The 24473-nt window shown below is 39.2% G+C and overlaps 1 protein-coding gene across 1 annotated transcript in view; it reads right to left on the bottom strand.

Annotated features, from left to right (window-relative positions):
* Positions 1 to 22893, bottom strand: part of MSRB3 (methionine sulfoxide reductase B3) — a 61446-nt gene extending 38553 nt beyond the window's left edge. Inside the window, exons 1-3 of the mRNA XM_027679639.1 lie at positions 22767 to 22893; positions 9227 to 9335; positions 7382 to 7459 (exon numbers count right to left, since the gene is read on the bottom strand). Of these exons, the coding sequence (XP_027535440.1) occupies positions 7382 to 7459; positions 9227 to 9335; positions 22767 to 22842 (263 nt within the window). The 5' untranslated portion in view covers positions 22843 to 22893. The remainder of the gene's footprint in view (positions 1 to 7381; positions 7460 to 9226; positions 9336 to 22766) is intronic.
* Positions 22894 to 24473: the final 1580 nt, after the last annotated feature.

The following is a 24473-nucleotide window of genomic DNA, read 5'->3' as shown; positions in this document are numbered from 1 at the left end:
CACCTCACTACCTACATAGTCAGACACAACTTATGAATCTTACTCTCAGCTTCTGTTTATCTGTACGATTGACTTCTCGCTGCCTAAATTCTAGATACTTGCTATTAGTTGGTCAAACAAAGCTCTTGTTCCTCAGCTGCGTGGCTTGGTATGGACATATGCACTGCAATTTGTGGCATCAACAAACTGGCCCAGGGGCCAAGGTGGCAGAGAGTGCATGTGGAGGAGGGTCACAAGGGTCACTGGGCACTGTAATGAGTACCAAAGCTCCAAAGAGTCATAAATTACTGGACAACAAATCAGAAAACTGTTATGGGGGTGATAAATGAATAGAACGTTGTCTGGCAACAGCAGAATAGCTATGGAAGAAAACACAACATGGGAGGTAGAACTAGGAGCCATTGAGAGCAGGAGGGGTCACCTATGTTATGGTTATTGCTTCCCCTTGGGAAAACAATGCAAAATTTAGGACAGAGTATTACAGAAACTGTTAGAGATCTTAGAAAGGCACAGAAAAAAATGAGGAAAATAATAAAGTGTCTTCAGCATAAGTAGCAGATATGAGAGAAGCACTCTGCAAGAACACAAAGTCATCTTGACTCCTTGAAGGAGTGACAAAGCTTCCAGCAATTTCAATGGAAGCAGCACTTTTTCCTTAGATCTTCCAGTATTTACATCTTCTTCTTGACAGTACATTAGACAAAGGTATCAGAAACTACTTGCACGTAGGTGTTAAAAATGTGCAACTAAAATATAGCCATTAAATAGGATAAGATTAAATACTGAAAGTACATTCCAAAGCCATGTTCTGCTACACACAAAAATATTCACTCTGTCTCCTTTATACTTTTAAAATTACGTTAACTAGAAGGCAAAAACTCCTAATTGTTTGTTATCACAGTACATACTCTGATATCCAACCTAAGCATCTGCCAGACCAGATGCATCTTACAGTGCCAGGTCCTGGCTGTACAAATTGTCTTCTATCATTAGTACAACAAGAGGGGAAAAAAACCCTGATGAACAGAGTATTTTCTCTACTTTTGCCTTATAGGAGTACTCTGAAAGTCAGGCAATCTTTCATAAATATCTTTGGAAATGAGTCTATATGCATAAAGAGATCAAGAGGGTATTTACACAGTGTATTTATAAAGAGTATTTCCAGTTGTGATATGGCTCAAATACACACGACACATGGCAATACAAATGCAAAGTAGGCTCAACCACCAACACACCATACGCAAGGAAATAGTGAGCTACTGGAAAGGTTTAGCTAAGGACAAGGTGCTGCAATACTTTTAAAGATCCCAGAAATAATTAAGCCAAACACAAACAATAAAATATATGATGGTCATTTTATCTGTACTGCAAAGAGATGCAGGGTTTCAACCTGGTCCTTTTAAAAGGCATCATATGTCGGATGTTCAGACTGCCAGATACTGAGAGAGAAATGGAGTAATGATAATCACTATGTGTTCCTACAGTGTGAATTTTAAACTACTGCCTTCTTAAGTATGACTGAACTGCAGTTGTTCAGTGCCTCATTGTGGCACAGTGTGACCACACACCCCACAGCTGAAGCTAACGCAGATCTGCTCCTTGCCAGGGAAGCAGGCCTTTGGCAAGAAGAAAGGAAAAGTACTTACTGCAGAACCTCTGCTGTTGCGTTACAACTGCCTTTTCTTTTACCCTTCACGATGAAGTATTTAACAGGTTTATATAGGTTTTGCTGAAGGAACATGGAGAACAGCCTTTGAAAGTCCTGCAATTCTCTCAGAAAGTACTCTGCAGTTCTAATCCTTTTGCTTTACCATGGAAGGAGTAATTTATTCCTCTTGGCTTTTTTACACCTTTGCATTAGCAGTTTTAAAGCAGGTTGTGCCTTTGCAAGGTTTTCCTGTAAAGATGCTAAACACAACATTGGTAGGGGCAGACATTCACAATACTACTTCCCTATGGAAAGAATTTTGATAAAATAAAGGTCTGTCACAGTCATAAAGATGATAGATGCAGCTTTGGTAAATCTTCATTTTCAAAGAACATTATTACATATTGGCCTGGGCAGTTTGCTGAAGAGACAATGATTTAGCAGGCTCCTGATGCAATCTAAGCTAACTGATGTGTGAGCAGAATACAGTCATTCTTCTCTCTTCTATGTTTGTCTCTAGTGGTAAAGAAAATAGCAAGTTGGAATATCAGTGTTGCTGGCTACAGCATTACTAGCAAGCTAAAGAAGGCCAGGGCAGAAATGCTCAGTTGTGAGCATGTCTCTGGACACTGTGTTGGCCCATATCATGCTCACAAGAACTAGTCTCTCCTAGACAGGACCTAGGCAAGCTGCAGAGGAGGCTCAAGCCAGGGACCATTCCCCACAAGCAGGATGAACCAGGACACTGTTTCAAAGGAGAGCAATCTAGACTAAAAACACAAGCCACTTGCCACTTGCCTTTAGAGCCAGAGAAGAGGCTTTTGTCAATTTTATTTACAAGTATGGACACAGCCCTTCTGAAATCATAAACCATTACTTGGAAGCAGTCACTGATCTTACTCATGGGTCCAACCTCCAAATAAAAAGTCAAGCTTCCAGAAAAAAAAAACCCCACAGCAGTATTACAATGTAAAAATTAATACCTAATGTAACTATCTAGGAATTTCTGAGACTGGGAATTTGAGAAGTCCCTGAGCTTTAAGAACTGTGTAGCTCCTTGGGCAGCAGAAGGAGCAAAGCTGGGCTTGCTGCTGCGTTGTAGCCTGAGGACAGATCCTGTGGTGTCTCAGGCAGCAGAACTACTCACAGGTACTTCCCAGAGCTGGACATTCCTAATGCCTCTCTATCTTCCACCCTCACGTGGATTCTCTGTTATAACACAGTAATACATATTATTTACAATAATATTATCTGCTATAATCTAATAATATAGTTGAACTCTTGTTCAGATCTCCCCTCAGAGAGGGCTTGAATGTGATCTCTTTCCTGATTTTCTTATCACTTTAAGAACTTAATATCTCTGAGGTTTAATAACTACTTCCCTGCCAAATTTGGCTGAAATTGGCAAGTAGATTAAATGATACAGTTTTATTATTAGGAAAGGACTGACATGGAGTGAGAATAATGCTGTATGTCTTACTTCCTTAGGAAGCCTGCTTAAAGAAGAAAAGTTTGATTCACTGTTGATGGATGCTGTGACAATTTCTCTTCTGCACATTGATGAAAAGCCAAATTCAAAAAGAGCATTTTAACATCACAGAATTATTTAGGTTGGAAAATATCATTAAGATCATCAAGCCCAACCATTAACCTAGTGCTGCGAAGTCCACCACTAATCTGTGTTTCTAAGCGTCACATCTGCATGTCTTTTAAATACCTCCAAGGATGGTGATGAGTAGTCTCTGGGTGAGTTCTGTCCAGAGTTTATTTAAAATGTGAGAGCTATAAACAAATAAATATAGAAATCTACAGCTTCTGTAGTCATAATCCATAGCAGTCCACCCTACCTGATTTTACTTGAGGTACATACATACACATAGGCAAGCATAAGGCAGGTGAAGACCAGCTGAAAATTAGTTCTTCCAAGCAGGGTGACTGATGAACAGTCAATACAAAACAGTGTGAATTTCAAACAAGGGAAATAACGTATCAGACTTAAAAGTATACAAGGAATCCACTGAAATTTTACACCAAAAATAGCAATGAAATTCCTAGTAGAATCAGTGAAAATTATCTATACAGGCAATCATCCCCGGCACTCGGCACTGGTAAGGCTGCACCTCCTGTGTTCAGTTTTGAGCCCCTCACTACAAGAAGGACATTGAGGTGCTGGAGCCTGTCCAGACAAGAGCAATGAAGCTGGTGAAGGATCTGGAGTACAAGTCTGATGGGGAGATGTGGATGTTTAGCCTGGAGAAAAGGAGGCTCAAGGGAGACCTTATCACTCTGTAAAACTACCTGAAAGAAGGGTGTAGCCAGGTGGGTGTTGATCTCTTCTCCTAGGTAACAAGTGACAGAATGAAAGGAAATGGCTTCAAGTTGCACTAGGGGAGGTTTAGATTGGACATTAGTAAAATTTCTTTATGGAAAGGGTTGCCAAGCACTTGAACAGACTGCCCAGGGAAATGGATGAGTCACCATCCCTCGAGATATTTAAAAGACATGTAGATGGGGCACTTAGAAACACGATTTAGTGGTGGACTTGGCACTGCTGCGTTAACAGTTGGACTCAATGATCCTTAAAGGTCTTTTCCAACCTAAACAATTCTGATTCCTAAACTGGTGAAAACCAAGTTACTTCAAACAAATGTTATTAAATAGAAGCTGCTGGTTTTGACCAAGTTTTTAAGGATTCTAAGAGTCAGTCACGACAGATGAAGCTATTAGATCTTATTAGAGATGCTACAGCAATGATTTCAAATGGGCTCTCCTGGCCAGATAGCCAGTGCTGATTTGTCATTTGGCATGCTCAAATGATATAAAGATCATTAAGAAAACTTAAAGACCATTAATTAAGCACTCAGCACTGGGGCAAGGAAATTCCTTGTAGAGATCTAGCCTAGTGACTGAAATCCTCCCTTTTGTTGTGAAGGCAGGAGTGGTACAGTGTTAGTGGTACAATGTTAATGGTACAATTATATTACCCACCCATGCTTTCACTTTTGCATGATTGGATGGATGTCTGAGAGATGTTGAGAAGACCTGACACAGCTCAAAAAAAATCAAATGAAAATATAGCATGGATAAGCCTGTTGCTATGTCTCCTAGCACATGTTCAGAAGAGCCAACACCATTACCAAGAATTCCTTCCAGGAAGCAATAAAGGCAGCAGTGGGTGATTTATGAAGACTTGGCAATTCAGTCCTTGGCCCTAAAAATTGGAAACTGACAGAACAATAATATTTCTTTTTTTAAAAGGAAATCATTCTCCCAAGCTTCCCAGTTCCCATCTATACCACATCTTTCTCACAGTCCTGCATATGGTAAAGGACATGACCATGGTTTCTTAAATATGGAATAGCTTCTCTTCTATGGCAATAGCATGAGTCATGGATTTCACTCAGGTCCATTCTAACCATGGCTATGGACAGAATGGTATTTTTGCACAATGTACAAGAAAATGCTTTGAAAAATTAAAGTAGGTGCAATTTTGCAAATACACTTGGCCCTTAGAAAACACTGAGGATTTGGGTGGCATAGGTGGCCCTCTGTGAACCGATACAGAAAAACACAACCTTGTGGCAGAGGCTGTCCATCCATGATAAATGTGGCTCACAAAAAATTAACATGAGCAGGTATGGTTGATAAGGATGAGGGCTTTTTCTTTGGCTTATTAGTTTTCTGTCAGATCAATGTTCTGCACTGAGACATGCTCCAGCCACACCATGTGAGGTCCAGTGAAGAGGAAGCCATGAAAAAACACCCTAGAGAAAGGCGAGGGCAGCAGGGGTCCTTTTAGCATAGGCCTACAGCTAGATTGGAGTAAGTGTAACACAAAACTACATAAGGGCTGGCTTGCAGAAAAGGAGGTCCTTGAGATTAGTTTATTGTCTCTCTCATTTATTGCTTTCTTTAGGGCAGCTGTACTGGGATGTAGGAGACTGTCTAGCGTGAAAGTTGAGAGATAGAATAATTAGATTCAATGGCATGATTATGGATTTTATGTGTGAGGCACCTTTGATTGTGGAAAAAGTTAAAGCACGTCCTCCATAAAGCTTGGGAGGTTTCTCATAACACTAGTACGAGTAGGTAGATGAAGAGATGTCAAATTCCTAGTTGTTTCTTTTATCTTTCCTATGATAGAGACAGAGTTCTGTTTTAAAGACCTACCAAAAAACAAGTCTTTCATCTGTAGTGTAAAATTCATGTGTTCCCTGACCTTGTGTGTCACATGGTAATGAAACAACGTAAATCAGAAATGTTAAAAGTTGAAGTTTGTTAATATTACTGCTGAAGCTCCAGTCTCTTTCCTAGTTAAACTGACAGGTCTATAGTCCAAATATATATATTTACAGATTACAAGGACATAAAGAAAAAAAATTAATGGACAGCCAATGAGAAACAAATGTAAATGCAAGTTTCAGATGACTATCTGGACATTACAAAACAAAACAAAAAAAACCCATACCACCAAAAAAACCCTACTTTCATTTTAAATGGGCAATGGACTTCCTTTGTATTGTACTACCACCTTACTCCTAAGAAAATACTTCAGTCATTTACACTCTGTGGGGAAAAGGTAGTAAATAGCATACATTTTGCATTCTCCTATCTGTGTTTTCTTATCACTTTTTTTCCAGCTGTCCGGGCTAAAATAGTGACCAAGATACTCAAAAGATTCACATTCTTACTCAAGTTTCTGCAGGTAATCTTCCCAACAGAGGAATCAAACATCACAGAGATTAAGCACTTCTTTCATTTTACAGATAGTCTCTTGAGAACAACTATCACTACCACATCTGGTGATTCTAGAGCTACATCAATTGTATTTTCCTTTGTAACCTATTACTGGCCCAATTTTCTATATTATTAGCGCTGTCCTGACCATCCTGCTTCGTGCTCTTGTAAAGGTACCTCTTCAAGTGAGAGGGACTGAGTGTTAACTGAGGGGGAAAAAAGCAAGAAAAAAAATTAAATTAATCAGAATGAACACAAGCAGCTAGAAATAAGAAAAAAACACATAAGCAACAGCTGAATCTCTGCAGAACAATGCAGTGATCAAGAAAATTCAATCAGCACTGCTTCTAGCATTAAATTTACAGCTATAATTGCCAGAACACTTCTAAAGAGTATTTTTCATGCAAGACAAAAAAGTTAGTATTTCTTTCTAAATCCTTGCTCCAATTCCTAAATCAGCTCTCCATGTGTGCTATTTCGGATGGATGGAAATATAGTAAGTAATGCAATTTTCCCAGGTTTTGTTTTCTTAACTGCTTGAATTCTAAAGAAAAAAAGCATCTACTTTTTTCTCCATTATCAGATAAAATGCTGTAGCATGGATCCAGCATCGCCACCCGGTAGCTCTTAAAGCTACCGTAAGTAATGCTAGCACTTAAACCTCAGTATCTGTCAAGGCAGTGGAAGACCGTGTTGCAATTATTTGGCATAAATAAAAATATTTAAACAATTACTACTTATTTTTCTGTCATATTTCCTGTTTTACCTAAATGTTATCTTACTGTCTTATTTATCATAATTTTTTATCTTTATTATGAGATTAATTTTACTATAGAACTATTATTTACATTGCTTCTCATGTATCCCTTAACAGGCTGAATGACTTCCCCATTCTGTGAGCCTATAAAATGACCTTATACAATTATGTATGGAATATACACAAGATTACACATAACGTAGAGACAGACATCTCAAAACTATATTTAGCATACTCACTTGAATAAAGGAGTCCCACAAACAACACATTTGTATATTCCTTGAGCTTTATGGTGTGTGTACTCCCCCTCAAAGGCACTGGGAAAACAACAACACAACATTTTAAAATTAAATAAAGGAATTCGGGTTTTTTTAATTATCAAAGTATCTAAGTCTTTAGAAAACATTATAGAAAAAAAACACAATTTCAAAGATGGAAGTTGGGTTTTATTAAAGCCAGCAAATAAAGCAGGAAAAGGGGAATGTCCTTGTTAGTGTGCCTCAGGTGTTACGCATCATGCAAAAGGAAGCAAATTGTCCCACAGTTCAAAGGCCAGAACTACAACACCAACAAAAAGGCGTAAAACTGGAGTCTTCCCCTATTTGGCAAGTGAACTGTCAAATTTTTGTAAACATTGATTGTTTAGCACGTAGCTCAACCTGCCACACGTGCCTAGGCCAGTGTCTGGGCAGTGTGGCAGGCTCTGTGGCCACAGCGGAGCGAGGTGTGAGGTGCTGGGTCAGGCTGCCACTGGCTGCTTGGGCAGCAGAGGCATTGTAGCTGAAAATGAAATAATTGGTGCATGATTTCAAGCTGTGTGTGCCTTATATTTTCAGTTGAAAAGCAATATTCCAGCTTTAAGGGAATATTTTTCTAAGTTAACAATCTAAAAGGCTAGGAGGTCATTCACCTAATACAAATCAGCTGTGCTAGCCCAACAAAAAGCCTATGTGCTCAGCAGCTTGTTTTTATTATCCTTTCACTCTTTTTATGAGGTCCAATTTTTTTTATAAACAGGATTTTTAAGAATGACCTAATCTCCAATTGTTTGTGTGCATTAAATCACGTTGTTGGTCCCGTACACAAGAGCGTGGAGGGCTGGGGGGAAGGCAGGCCTCCCAGCAGAGGCCACCATCTCCCTGCCCCGCCAGGGCTGCAGGAGGACCGAGGGGGATGGAGCGGAGAGGGGGACCATCCTTGCCAGTCTCCCCGGCACATTCAGCCACCAAATTCAGCACTGTCAGGAAAAGGTTTGCCTATTAACTGGGACCGCACGTGCAGCAGGGAGCCCTTTCAGCTCATGAATGAAAACAAGCAGTTACATCATTAGTACATTTGGAGCAGAGGAAAAGCCAGGGCCTTAGGCCAAGCTCAGTGGTATAAATTAGGCAACAAAAAATGGCTGGGCTTTGGCAAGTTTCTTTCGTGCTGGAATCAGCTGAGAGAGAGACTTTATTCACTAAAAACACTCTTGGAAGCAAGTCTTTTTTTCCCTCCAGGACTTGAGGCTGGCTTCCAGTGACTAAAGCCATGTGAGGGCAGTTATTGAAAATTTTTTACATTCCAACCACAAATGAGCCAATAAATACCTTCTCCACATGTGCTTCAAAAAGAAATTGGAGTGGGGTGGAAAAGAACTAAATTATGCTACCTTCTTTCTGCAGCCAAAACGTCTATACTTACAATGGCCACCTTCAAAACTCCAGCCTCCTGGCACAGGGCCATTTCCCTCGTGGTTCTGCTTACCACGATGTCTTCCAAAAGAAGTGTACCTAAACCACTATTACTTCCACCCGTTTTGTAGTAAACTAAAAACAGACTCTAAGCATAAGCCTGGTGATTTTATAAGACATGCAGTGTTCATTAAAAGTCACACAAGACCTTTGGCCCTGGCCCCCATGTCGCAGATGCTTGTCTTTGCAGTAGTGTTAATTTGTAGGGGTTAGTAAACAAGTGCAGAAATCCTGAGGAAAAGAAAAACCAACAAAACTTGGTGGGGAAGGTAAGGAAACTGCAGTAAGAGGAGGGGTGGAAAAGAAACATGCCTGTGTTTTGAGATCTGAGTTTCTTTCGTCCTACCTTACCTTTCAGTCCCTTTCTCCTGAGTGACATGGTACTGCAAGGGTGTCAGCCGCTTCCTCAGCTCCTCCTGGGAAAAGACCACCTTACAGTCCTTTTTATCCCTACATGACCCTGCAAAGGGAGAGGATATGGAAGAAGGAGCCTTTTTAGCTTAAATCCTGAATAATTGCTTTGGCAGACAGCCACAGCATAGCTTCTGCATTCACTTGTCAATGACCAGACCAGTCCCTAATGCACAAAAAATAGCTCAGCTGTACCGCAGCTGATTATTTCTTCAAGTTTAAAAAAGAATTTTTATAGAGAGCCAGGTGATTCCACTGGAGCAGTGACAACGTGCTACAGCCAAAGCCCTTCGATGTGTTATACACTAAACTGTTGCGCACACAATCATTCACAAGAAAGTACCATTTTTATGACCATTAAAAAAAAAATCTGCAAAAAAACCAGCTACAGCTGAAACATTCTTTACAAGACATCTATATTGGAGACTTATGGTAATGGGCATATGATGTTTAGCCACAACAACTAGCAATTTCATTACCCTTAAAAGTAGCTGAAAAACAATTCTTAATCTTCAGAATTACAATAAGGTTGATTTAACTTCTAGTTTCATCATCATTCTTTATGACAGTAGCCATTTTATTTTTTCACTGTTGAAGCACTAGGAGTCCTGAGGAGCAAGTAATTTCTTTATGCACAAAGCTGTACAAGGTTCAACAATAAACATGTTGTAAAATTTGAGGTTGCTGTTGAAATTACTCTCCCTTGAAAATCTCAACTTTTGCTTTGCTTAGTTCAAACAGAAAATCCAAGGAGTAAAAAAAGATTACTGTAAAAAAACACATTAGCATAGTGTAAAAATTCACATCAGGAAAGAAAAAACCAACAATTAGGTTGCTTCTGGGAATGAAAACTCCCAAAGTAGTAGCAGAAATTGCCAAATATTCAGGTAACTTTGATAATCATTGGCAAAAATTAGCTGACAAAATACAGCAGGGAAAAAGCACTCTAATTATGACAGTAATTAAAATATGGTACAATTAGAAATAAACAGTGCTGACAAAAATATTTTTTGCTAGTAACATGTATACTCTCATAAAAAGACCAATTGTGTTCCCAAAGTAGAGGCAACAGAGCTACCCATCTGTATGTCATTTAGTACAGGAGAGGCAATGGCAGGTTTAAATTACATGGTATTGGATTGCAATTTCCTAACATTGGATGCTTTTCTGCTTTTTTACCTTGAGTCATTAATAAGAAGTGTTCATAAAAAGTAGCTTAAAGCACAGATGCTTGCAAATCATTTAGGAAAAGATGTTTCTTTCTACCTCCCCCTCTTCTTTTCTCAATTTTTTAATGTATGGGGGTGGGTGAATAGGGGAGACAGAAAAAGAATAATGCTATTGGTCACTATCAACTAACCACTACCCCTAGGAAGTATTTTCTTCAGAAAGAAAAAACTAAAATTGAAAACATCTGATTGAAGTAAATAGTGCAAACATAAAAAGCTTTACTACTGAAAGAAAGGTATTGAAAAGCAATTTTATTTCATAGATTAGAAATTACTTTTCATCTAAACATTCTTAAAAACAGATTGTTTTCCACTCTGAGCCATCTCATTAGCTGTGCTGCAGAGCCCTCGTTTTAATGGCAAGCTTTGAAAGAGCGCTGCTGTATGCCTTTGTTAGCTTCAATCTTATTTGGGAGAGGGATAAAGATTTCATTCCAGGTCTCTTTGTTTGTCTTTCAAGAACCACTATAGCAGTATTCACACAAATTTTGCAGGAATGTGCCCTGTGCCATAGCTTACAAATTATTTGGTTTTGGTGCACTTAAAGGTCACCTTCCAAATTAGCAAAATTTTCCTACATCCTGGCTTTTCAACCTTAAATGTAAATATTGTTTCCTAACTGTAAGTGAGGTTTGTTCTTTATAACATTTGGTTGCTTATTTAAAGATGTCAAACTTTGGAAGTTTTTATTCTCCAAATGTGCAGGACTCTAGGACTAATAAGTCTTTCAAAGTATAGCTAACAGGGAAAGGAAGCATATACATTATATAAATAGCTATTGTTATCTTGCATTACGCAGCTCAGAAAGAAACTGTTTGAGAGACAGTCTTTTATCTATAATTTCAGTCTTTAAAAGTAGTCTAGAGAGCAGAAAATCTTATAAACCAACATCACTTTTAAAAATATCTACCCATAATTTAAAAAAACATACTATTTGCTCCTCAGCTGTTGCAAAAAACAAAACAAAAAAAAGTAAGCATAGCTTCACTTTGGAAAAAGAGAAAATACTGAGTGTTTTAAAGAATGGTCAGTACTCCCTCTTTACTCTCCCTAAATAATTTTTCATCTCTTTTAGAAATTTAATGTTCTTCAATCAATGGGCTCACTATATGCACAAAAAAATTTCTAGATGCCACTTGATCTACAACATAGAAGTAGAAAGCATGTTAAAAAAAGATTTTCCCCACTTGTTTTAATGATTAACTGCATATTCTATACTACAAACAAGTATTTTTGTCTACAGGGAAATTTTGCCAAAGTGCAGTGGGGTAAACTGCAAATGACCCCAACAAAGGATTCTCCAGTTTGTAATTTGAGTACGCATCAACAAAAAGTTGCACTACAAGCACTACAAATCATAAAAGAAATCTCTTGGTCCAGTCCTCAGCATTCAAGAATGGCCCTATTCAATTAATTGCACTTATTATTTAACTGCTAGCAACAAAAGAATAGGTCAGTAAATGGATCACACTATTTCCATATTGCCAAAGAGCCAAGGAGGTAAAGCAAGACTCACCCCCAACTGCAGAGGATGGAAGGGTATGTTACCTGAAACAGGGCTAGTCTGCAAGCTTCTATAAAGTGCAATGAATCCTAGAAACCACTGGATGAGATTCTAGGAACACAGTCCTTTGATTAGGAAAAAAAATTACATGCTAGAGGGACAAAAGTGCTCAGAGTGATTGCTTCTGGTTTTGAAACTGTTCCAGGGGACAACACAAAGCTACACAAAGATATGCCCAATATGAGAAAAACTGTCGCTAGTAATGGAGATGTTATCAAACTTGTTATTAAACCAGCTAATAAATGGACAGGTTGAACACCTTCCTCAGTCTGGTTCTCCATAGACAGGATGAGGTTTGGGCTGTGGAAAGGTTTCCCATACAGGCAACAAAATTCTTCAGCAACTCAGGCATAAAGGCGGGCTCACAGTTCATTGGCAAATTATACAGTTCGAGGCAGATGAGAAAAAAGGTCATCACTTCTACAAATAGTCTGACATCAGTGTGATTACATTAAAGGTGAGACTAAATTAAACAGGAGAATAACAGAGTCTGGATTCATAGGATCTATATTAGGACTCTGGAAAGGATCTCACTTGTTCTTTGGAGGTGATGTTCTCACCAATGACTTTTAGAAGAGCCCAGGACAGCTATGTTCTGAACTCCAGTTAGATCCTACTGTTAGCAGAGGTGAACACTGGCCTGCAAGGGCAAACAAAATTCTCTTTACTGGCGATTGAAGGCCAGATTAAATCTCTCTAATCAGCACACCACAGTGCCTTCACTGGGGTGGGCACTCATGAGAAGAGCAGTGTGCAGGCAACTGTCACCAACAGGCACTTGCCTTCAGCCTCCTGCCAACAGTTGCAGCAGTACTAAAAGCAGTTACGATCCTGGAGCAGGATGGAAGGCTTTGTGAGGAAAAGACCAGGCTCACAAATCTTACTGTGTAAACACACACACACACAAAAAAAAACAAAACCAAAAACAAACAAACAAATCCCCAAAACAAACAAACAAAAACAACCAAAAAAACCCTGAGGAGGGTGAAACAAACACCAAACCCTTCTTGGAGACTTCGTGGTATTCCTATGCTTAGGAAGATTTTTTCTGAAAAACAGGGAGTGCATGCTGCCATCTACTATTCACCAGCAGACTGTGGGCATTTCAGAGTTCAGCTCTGGAGTCCTTTGTATGAATTAAGTGAACAGAAAGTATTTTCTGGGTGTTGACCTGATAATGAAGACATTAAGCATCTCACCTCACATATAAATTCCAACTGACCTTTTCAAATCTGTGATTCATAACATTCCTTCCCTATAAGCAATCAAAAGAAAACTAGCAACAAGATATATTCAGACAGACCAACACAAGTTAGCAGACCATTACTCCTCACCACTCAGCCCTTCACCTGTTCCAACATGCCAGAGGGTGGCGATTAGGGTCTGACGTGCCCTGAAATTTGGCGGCATTTTTCCTGGTGGCTTTCCTACTTCAAACAGTCTTTGGAACCATTCTAACAGTTTTCTCTTATGCTTTTTTGCTTCCTATCACTGAAATTAGCTCAATATTTCAACTATGCATGGAAGACACAGCTTACATTTTCCCCCTTCTATGTATGCTTATGTTCCACTACAATTAATGGACATTACAGTCATAGACTGAGCACATACCACGTAGACTTCCTGAATTAAATACAGCAAGATCAAATGTTCCAGCAAAACACAGCCATATAATAAATTGGGCTTCTAGTTTTCCATACTACTTCTTTTAATATACCCAAGCAGTTTTTTAGGGGCCTTCCAGCACATTTTATTACTCATATACCACCCCAGCCCCAGTCCTGCAATGTGACCTGTATAGGCAGACCCTTTGGCATATGCAGAGCTACTTAAGGGTCTATGAATGTACTACAGGATCTGGCTCTAAGTATACACCTCTTTGCTTTGCAAAGAGTGTCCCCCCACAAGTGCATCAGACCGGGGTAGATAAATGGTAAATTATCTCAAACTGACATTAAGAGGAATCCTGCAAAGTTAAAAAATATTTGCATACATTTCTTTAAGTAAATATCCTTACATATGCTTTTGCTAATGCTCAGTATTATTAAAAGTGGAATCTCTCATTTTTTATTATTTCAAATGTCATTTACACAGTTTATGCCTCTTGTTGACAGTTTTGCCTCTCTCTTTGATTACAAAAAGGCAAATGCTCAACTCTCTAACTTTTGCTTAGTTTGTTCTCTGCAGCCTGTAGTCCACAGTCTTAGAAGAATGCTGTAGGGTCCTCTCACTGCAAACAAGTCAGAAACTGCTCATCTAGTTTAAAAAAGAAGAACTCTTGAAAAAGCAAATAATTGCAAAAAATTCTACTGCCTTCTAAGCTGGAAAACACAGTTTTATAAAACCTGTATTTGACATGGTAGTCCTTTTTATAATCCACTCACAAGCCATTTTAAATTACCAAAGCCTGCTGGTGACTAGGATAGATGCTGCAAAAGAAACTGAAATGCTGGGAGGTCAAGTTTAAGTAAAATCCAAACTTCATCCTTCAAAAAACCCTGTAAATGTTTTACACATTGAAAAACTGATCTGTGTTTCTCCTCTGAGGGATGGCTCCTTTGCTTTCTTGCTGTAGGTAGCCAACTCCCACCTGCTGTTGAAATACCATTTGCAGTTTCATGCAAGCATTGGAAGTAATGGGGCAAAGACCATTTCCACTATATTGTGCATTGAAAATCCTAAAGCCAGGTACCAGGACAGCAGTTACAATTTTGGGTCAAATGCCAGGTTCTATCTTAAAAGAACGCCACCCAAAAATTAACTGTGTTTAAAAAAATTATTTACTTAACACCCAGGAGGGTCAGATGGCCACAAGGGAAAGGCAAGCCCCTTCTTTGCAAATTTGCAAACTTCCCATGCAATCAAGTAACAGAGCTGTCACATTTATTTTTTCCACCTGGTCATCAGCATGGCTCCTGTTTAATACAAACGCATATATTCTGAGTCATCGTCAGAAATCTCCCATATAAGACAGCAAATTTGTTAAGCACCAAAAAAATCCAAAATAAATAAAAAAAAAAACACCAAAACCAAATCAAATCAAAACAAACAAAAAAACCCCAAACTGGTAAGTCATGCATCTCTTCTGTACACTTGTTTTCTTTCCAAAGAAAATGGTATTAGAACCCCAGCAGTCCTGTACAGGCAGCATCTATGGGAACAGGAGCTGCCCTGTTGTTTCCACGGGTCTGCAAGCGTGCTTGCAGCAGGTTACATGGCCATGCAAGCCAAAGAGACATTCCCTGGAAGAGAAATGTGAACCTTGCAAATGTAAAAAGCATTTAACAAAAGACTCAAGTGTTTTGCATAGTGGGAAAGGGGGAAAGAAAAGCGGCTCCTTTTGTTCTCTCCAGGTACGTCTACTTTACTTATCTGATGATAATGAAATAAATGTCACTACCAGCCACAATCTTGGTCTCACAACCTTTCCAAATTATAATGACTGAGGAGTCCACCACCACCCTGTGCTAGCTGGTGAAGGTGAAGGCAGCTTCCCCTGGAGTGTTTTGAACTGTCATCTTTACTAGTACCATAGCAATGACAGCATATGGCTGCTCAGCAGAGGTTGAAAAACCTTCAATTTAGCGGAGCATAAGCTCATTACATTATAAACTGCCACATTTGTTATTTGTTATTGTTTCTGCTGAGATGGCCAAAGACAGAGTGCACAGGGCAGATGACCTATTACTCTCGGATGCAAACCAGGCAAGACAAGATCAAGATCTCTTGGTACAGCAGTGGAAGGGGGAACATTTATAATGATGGATTTCTCTTCCACTCCCCCCTAACAGATAAAGAGACTTTTGTTTTGCTGATATGATCCTAGCACCTTTCACAGGCAGTACATTTTTTTAAATTAAAGGGAAGAAAGGCAAAGACATTGAGCACTCTGTATCTGGTCAGTAGATTTCTGTCTGAATCAATAAAAGGTAGCACAACATATGGAAAGACATTTTATTAACAGCAGAATTAAGATGAATTTAATGAGGGCTTTATGCTACCTCTTGCATTTAAAATATTTCAGTCAGGCATCAAAAGAAGTTTATTCACACTGCTTTAATAAAGGTTTAACCCTGCATCAGAAACAATTAAAAAGTCAGCATTTGCCAGCAGTTACTGCAGTGGTGTGTAGCTTATTTTGGCATTCAGGCTGTTGCTAAATCCTCCTCCTGCTTCCTCCACAATAGTGATGTGTGGCCTGTGAAATGAGCCAATGAGTCAAGGTGCCACAATCTGTACTTGGGAGGGGGGTGGAGGAAAGGAGAGGGGTGGGGGGGAAGGTCTTTCTTCTCCTCCAATTCCCCACAACAGCCCAGATCTAACCTCCTGCAAAACTCGATATGTCTCCCACTGTGGAGGGTAAGGAACCTTTTTAGCAAAGACACAAGCAGGCATAGCCTGATCTATGGCCTTTCACTCCGCTTCTCCAAACACCGAGGGACATATCCAGCATGAAGACAGAAGCTGCTGTGACACTCTGTGCTCCAGCTGTTGCTCTGCTATGACCAGAAGAACTACTACAGAAAACACGGTAGTCCCCTGCCCTCTCAACTTGCTTCAGGACTAATGGTAGAGAAACAGCCAAAAAGGTTTGTAACTGGCAACCTCTTTCGCTAATGGGCCTTCTGGAATTCCTATGTTTCTTTAAAATTCAGCCAAGCTTTATGGGTTAGGAAGATGGGGTCAAGCTCTATAAAAGGCCTTTAAGAGGACTCAGTCAAGCCCTTTCCCACTCTGCTCTCCTCAGGACTCCTTGACCTGGGCCAGAGCACTGAGCTGGGAGTTCTTGCATTCAGTGCATAAAGTTGCCAGTGCCGGATCTGGGCTGCTGGCACCTCCCATCCCACAAGAACCTCTCCTCCAGCCAGAGCAGGGGGCACCTTCATACCCTGGCCATGTGTCCCTTCCCAACATAGCTTCTTTTGAAGGAAATCACAGATTGAGACACGTGTTTAGCTTGTAACTAAGAACAAACATTTTCTGCTTCTTAGCATTCTCTGGGACTCCTCTCTACTTGTTTCCCCCAAATCATGATCTGTGCTGTAGCAACCTGTGGTTAACCTATCAGTTAAGTTATGGTAATGTTCCATCAAATTCCAAGCTCACCCATTCCGTAAGTGGCCCACTAGATTATCTTCTCCATTGCTTCCCAACCTAGTCTTACAGACTTTAGGGTTTATATTCACTTCTTGCACCTTTTCTTGCTTGTACTCCCTCAGCTTAGCAACATAAAAAAATCTCCTTCCTTTTTGTGTGCTGTCATCTCTCCTTTACATCACATACACACTCTGAAACCTTCATCACATACTCCTCAGAGAAAGGACAAAGCCAGGAGTTGCTTTTAATTGAAGGGAAAAAAGTGAAGGCAGTCCTTAAAGGACTTCTCAGATGTCCTGATAAATACTCCAATAATAAAAAAGTAACTTTCCATGAGAAACTTTAAAACACAGAAACACCATTAGTGCTGAAACTTCATCTTTTCCATACCCAACTAAGCAGAAAACACAGTAAGTTTGAGCTGCAGAGGGCAGAGAAATGGAACGCAGGAAATTTATGAGCTCCCAGAATTAAAACATTTCTGCAAGAAGGGTGGAAATGGTTTGTGGTGGATCCTTTATGGGAGAAGGAAGGGAACACAAACAATCTTAAAAGATCCATCAAGGAACACATTAAGGAACTGGCTCTGTGCATGGTCTGGGAGCACAAGAGACGTATCATCATCCTTAAGCTTCTCAGTGCAAGAGTCACTGAGGAGCCTCTACCCAGATGAGGCAGGGACGAGCACTTTCTGACTATTGAGCAGATGAGGAAGAGTGTGAAACTCCATCAGAACAAGGAGTTGAGAAGAGCAAAAAAACAGGGTACAAACTCTAGGGTACGTACAAAAGGCTTCTAGTTTTCTTTATGATCCCAAGTTTTACAAGTATCAAGTACTCTTCAAGTATTACTCCCAATGAGATATCCACAAATAAATTTCATTCTAAACTGCATTAAATAAGACATTCTAGACTGAATACTATTGTACAAAAGAAATATTTGTAAATGCAGTACAACACTGAATACACTCCCATTAAGACAGCTATATGCAAAGTTAATTTTTAAAACTAAAGTAATTCCAAAAATATGCTCTATTACGATAATACAGTGTTCTAGTTCCTATGACTAGAAGGCAGACATATACACAAACATTTATATAATAATGACACATGAAAGGCTTCACATGCTGTTTACTATTGTGCTCACATAGTGTGTATTTTCAAGACGCTTTTCAAGCATTTATCAAATTCGTCATAACTGCCGGGAGGTAGTAACCTAGGTATTTTTAAGACTATTTTAAATTTAAAAATCTATTTTTGCTCCAAATTAGTATTTGCTATTTTTTTAAATTTAGCTTGATAGAAATCAGTTTTAATTTTTGCCCCTCAACCAGTTCTGAGGAACAGGTACACTCATCTGCGACCTTGTATGACATATTTAAACACAGAGCAAATTTTTATATTCAAGATATAAACCCCAGAAAATAGGGATTTATAATGAAAACATTGACAGGCATTTAACCATAGCCATACCGGTGGTTTATGCTATACAATATTAGTCTTACTTTTATTTTCATTCAAACCATGTGAACAGACATCTGTAGTAGTACATCTCTGGTGATACACATTACGGTAAACTATGGGGAAGTTATGACATACATTATGGAAATGATATCTGAACATAGAAACATACAATATGAAACATTTAGACATACTTAAATCACACAAAGTTTGACAGCAACTACTATACTTGAAACACACAAGAATAAGGTCTTTTCTGGACTTTTTGTTGTTAAAGCCATATCTGGCAAACATTATGCACACAGATAATTTCACTGACATGAGCAGTTTGAGAGTTCGGAGGAACAAATGCACACAAATGTTTAGAAGATCTGCTCCTAAAAGTAATCCTTTATGTTAAAAGATTACTAATAAAAGTCCAATTTTGAGACCCAGTAATTTTGTCTTCACTATTCAATTTTATGAAAAGATAGTATATTGAAACTAGTATTAACAAATATTTAATAAAACAAGTTATGGAAAACTATACTATAGATATTTACTTAATAAAGATTTACACCATATGCCCAGCACCATCTTCATACAGATGCATTGTAATTTCATCTAATCCTAAGAAAGTATGGTGTCCTACTAGTAGTTATTTTAGTAATTAAACACTTAACAAGAATTTAATATTACCTAGGACTTTATTATGCAGAAAAAAAAATAAAAAAAATAAATCAACCCTAAGTCTACCCCTGTGGTTTCTTCATCATTACTTTTACTTAATTTTACAAGCACCATAATTTTCTTTGATCTACAGGAGAGGAAAAGCCAAATTATTGCATGCAAAAATGTGATGTAAGCAGCACAACATTCAAAGTGTTAAAAAAATAAAAGATCTTTTTAAGAAATGAGAACCCATAATAATTAAAAGACATGGCAAAGCAAAATAAGCTATCTTTTTACTTTATAGGTTGGTGGTCTGCTTCAGAAAACATGTACATGGAATCTGCATAATCATTATTTGTATCAGTTGCTTCTTGGTATGCATTAAAGCAGCTGAAGTAGTTTTTACATCAAACGTTTGATGGGCGTTGATGTGGTTTTGAAGTGGTTTGTTGTTTGTTAGTTTTTTTTAAGACTGAATTTCTGTAAACTAGATCCCGGCAGGTGCTGAGTGCATCCTAGATTTCCAAAGAAATTCAGAGCATTCGACTCTAATAAAGTGGGCTCAAGGAGCAACATTTCTACATCACACAACAGACACAATGGAACTGTAATCATTACTGGCAATGAAGAAACCTTGAACCAATGTGATGGTAGTCTGTGTACGAGCATAGAGTGATGTGATTCTTCCCAGTGCTCACGCTTTTCTTAAAATATTTGTAAATGTTCCTAAGGTCTCAGGGTGTACTTTCTGTGTGAATAACTCCTAAATGGGAAGCTTTTCATATAGCCCTGGGCATGCATAACAGCAAATGCCTAGTGCCACCTACTGGGAGTGCCTGCTCCTGCTCAGATTTTCCATCTTGTCTATAAAAAAGGTTATGAGCAAACAGTGCTCTAGGTTTGCACACATTGAAACGTTTAGTCCTAACTTCAGACAAAAAAGTATTTTTAAAATACAATTTGGAAGAACAGACCTGCACTCCAGGTGCTAATATACAAACAGAAAAAGAGCAAGTAAAAACACCTCACTAGCACAAGTGATCCTGTGTAAGTCATATATGCTTACAAAATAGTGGTTCAAAGAAGAGAGGCAGAAGATCATCTCTATTCTAAAATACCTCCCAATGGTATTTCATTAATTTAAATTTTTTGACGGTGAAAATGTCACTTATTTCTGATCTACAACTATATATTAAATATAAATTAAATACTGCATTGTGTTACTTTGTCTCTTACAGAAAGGACAGAGGTATTATTCCAAGCACAGAAATTGAAATGATACTTTCATTCAAGTCCTTGTCCTGCAAATATTTAACTGCACAGAGTTTAAAATGTTGTTTGAAAGCCCCATTTGCTGCTCTGCTGGCACTTCGCTCCCTTACGCTGAGTGGGCAGGGGTTCCAGAAGGTTCAAAAGTCTCATTCCATATGGAATTTGCCACTGAATTAGAAGGCAGCCAAGCTCCACACTGTCCCAGACTCAGTGGACACATGGCATGGTGGTATGGTTGAAGGACTGCAATTCACACAGATCTGGATGGTGGGAAAAGTACTAACTCAAAGTGTTATGTTATAAAAAATCATGAGAACTTGGGGTATTTTATGTATATTCAGAAGTCAAAGTCACAGGGCATTGTGGCATTTAAGCAGATGTTGGCTCTACATCTCATTCCCATGTTTTATTCGATACATGCTATACCATTTACTTGCAACCCTCTAAATACACCACACACAAAAAAAACAAACCAAAGGCAAGACAAGCCTATGTTAATTTATAAGTACCTGGGGAATTTAGATTACTCTTAAAATATGTAAGATATGTGATTGTATATTATTCCACTGTTAGCAGATGAATTTGGGTTTATTATATATAAATCTCTCTCTATATATATATCTGTAAAGTAGTCAGTGGAACTCAATCTATTAATGGTTGCACAGTTAGGGATCAAAGAGAATAAACAGTAGTGTTAACTTTTTAATTCCAAAATGTGACTACTGGATTATGAGAGAAAAACAATTTGACAAAACAGATAGTGCAACGCTTTGCAAATAGGTACACAACAGCAAAACCTCCCATGGGCTGTGTGTGTTTCTAGCTGACCAACTTGGGATCTCCTTTTCAGGGTAGGAACAAAATGGCCAGAAGGCTGAGTGTCCCCATTTTAAGATAGACACCGGCAACATGAGCACACATCAAAAGGTACAAAATGAGGACTAAGGAAATTTGCTTACCCTATATTTTTAGGGTTTTTAATCTGGCTCAGCAGCAAATATAACAGGAAACCAAGGTCAAGCTGACACAATGTGGGTTATTCTCTCTCTTCCTCAATATGTTTGCAGCTCCTATCAAGGTTAAAGGGAGTTTTGTGCACATGTGGGGGAAACAGAACACAAATGCTGCAAAAATTGGACTCAGATTTAGTTCAAATAAAGTGTAATCAGCTTTAGAAAAAATCCATCAGCTTGAAAATTGATCTCTTATCACCGAAAAGAATCTTTAAAACATCACCTCCATATGCTTGCTAAGTCCAGCTCTGGGAAAAACTGCTCATAACATTCTGCAGCCATAACCAGTTGTGAATGTAGCACAACACCCAAGCTGGTTCTTTTTTGAGGCTTCAAACATGGATCAGCCAGGGCTGTATCTTTTTTATTTGGGTGTCAAGAAAATTCTTAGTCATGTTTAAAATCAGCTCAGTGCAGCTTTTATTTTCTCCCACATAACCATGTACACTCACAATACTATGCGGACATTACAGATACACTTGCTGTTCAAGTGAAACACAAAATATTTAGGTTCATGGTTTTCATCAATAAGGAACTCATGGAGATGAGGTCTTATGGTACCCTTTCCAGACCTAATGGACAAACCTGGACCTTACACGAGAAGTACAGCTGCATCTGGGCACTAAATTGCATGTTTCCATTTAGTTAGGTAGAGAAGTGTCACGTAACTAAGGAATATGCTGTCAGAGGAATAAAAGAATTAACTTTTAAAATCTGCACACTTTTTGTACATAATTTTCAGTACAACATATTTGATTTATAATAAAAATGTGAAAAGAAATACATGGAGTGTAACTACAGCATACTGCTAAAGATTTTGGGAAATGTTTTTAAGTCCTATGATTTAATAGCAATCAACATCCTAAATTCTTTTATGCATCTTTTTAAAAGTAGAAATGGCATTTAATAAAATATTTCACCATTTTTGCCAAGAATGAGGAAAATAATATAAAATTTAAGAGACAATATTTTGGACAAGGAAGTTAGCATTTCCAAACTTCTTGAAATCTCAGATATGAAACCCCTCGCTCAAGCCAGTGACTTTTATCAAAAAAAAAAGCAAATAAACTTCTGGTTCAAAGGAAAATTTTAACAAACCACAGCAACTCATAGCACATTGTTTCCTGCAGCAGAGACACCCATTCCTACAAGGGCCTTCATTATGCATGACACAACAAGCAGCACCCATTCAACCTGAGGGAAGCCCACAGGCTCGCAGGGCCACTGGCTGGCTCTTTGTCACCAAATGCAGCAGGTTGAATGCAGACATCACTGTGATATCCTCACCAACAAAACCAGAGGCAAAGAACAGGGGCAAGAGCTGAGTAGGGAAGACAAAAAAAAAAAGAAAAAAAAGATGAGAACAAATTAAAACATCAAAAATGTTAAGATACAGTCACAGAAAAAACAATAATTGAAATTTTATAAGACCACCACATGGGAACACAATTCTAAATGCACTTTTCTTAGTATGTTTAGCCCATTTCTGATACACCATCCCCTACCATTTTGATATATATTACATAGTATTCAGTGAAACCATTTTATATGCTAAAAAGTGAGAGAGAGGGGGCATTTTTATGAGGGGCGTTCACAGCTGCTTTAGATACCCAACTGAGAGCAACTTGGGGGGTAGCAATCTAAGTGGTCACAAGTACAGAGGTACTAAGGAAGAAACCCTAGGACTGCAACTAGATAGCAGAAATCCTGCCTGGAACACCCAGGAATGCTAGGCAGAGCAAACGTAGGCTTTTTCTATTTATTTTATTCAAAACAAAATCAGACTCTGCAACATTTCTGAATGGTGAATGCTGGAAACCAGTCATTGCTAAAAAATTGTTCTTTTGATGACTTGTTTGAGGAATGTGACATTTCATTGTAATAAACTTGTCAGATATTTTAAAACCATGACTTTTCAAGGGCAGGAAATAATTCATGTTGTAAACTGTCCATGAGATACATTTAAACATTCTTCCGGCCAGTTCAAATATAGCAAACAGAGAAATGGCAGTCATAAGATTTTATTTCAGAAGGGTTTCATGCACAAATACTAATTATTTTGTTCACCCCATGATGGGAAGGAGGAAATGCAGCTGCCTTATAGCCCAGCCATGTACAGCCACAGCTCACTTCAGAATTATGTGACGGGGGACCAGAGCCAACCCACAGCAAAGTCAGTACGGAAAGTCTCTGGGATTCTCGTGGAAGCAGGATCGGGCCCCATGTGGCTGAGGAGCGGCCGGGCAGGTCTCCCAGCCTCCTCCCAGGCCTTTCTTTTTGGTCTGTGGCAGCTCCGGAGCCGCGGCAGGCAGCGTCCAGCAATGGCCCACACCAGGCGCTATCCCAAGCGTTTCCCCAACGGTGAAGAAACTGCCCATGGTCTCATCCTGAAGAGTAAGACTCAGAGAGGACATCTGTAGAACACTCCAGAGAGGTGGTGGATGCATCATCTCTGGAAACACTCAAGGTCAGAATGGACAAGAGTCTGTGCAAGCTGATCTAGTTGAAGCTGTCCCTGCTCACTGCAGGGCGTTGGACTACATGGCCTTTAAAGGTCCCTTCCGAGACAAACTGTTCTATGACGATTCCGTGACTGTAAGAAGCACCCAGCCTCCAGCCGTATCCATTACCAAACCGGTCTGGAGCGCACGTGACAGAAACCTGCCCGCATCAACACGCCTCAACTTGGGCGTACCCAAACCAAACTCGCCGCGAAACCCTCGACCCCTCCGTGCTGCCCGACGGCGGGAGCCGGGCGGGCGCTGAGAGAACGGCAGTCCGCGAGCACCTTCACACGCAGACACACAAACCCGTCTCGCGTAGCAGCGGAGCTGCGCGAAAACCTGTGCGAACCCCTCCAGAGCAGACGGGCGGGACGCCAGAGGTCTGCGGGCAAGCAGC

Source organism: Neopelma chrysocephalum, unplaced genomic scaffold (assembly GCF_003984885.1).
Source record: "Neopelma chrysocephalum unplaced genomic scaffold, ASM398488v2 Primary Assembly neopelma1_59, whole genome shotgun sequence".
In the NCBI taxonomy this organism is placed as follows: Eukaryota; Metazoa; Chordata; class Aves; order Passeriformes; family Pipridae; genus Neopelma; species Neopelma chrysocephalum.
This window is presented reverse-complemented; position numbering and strand designations above follow the sequence as displayed.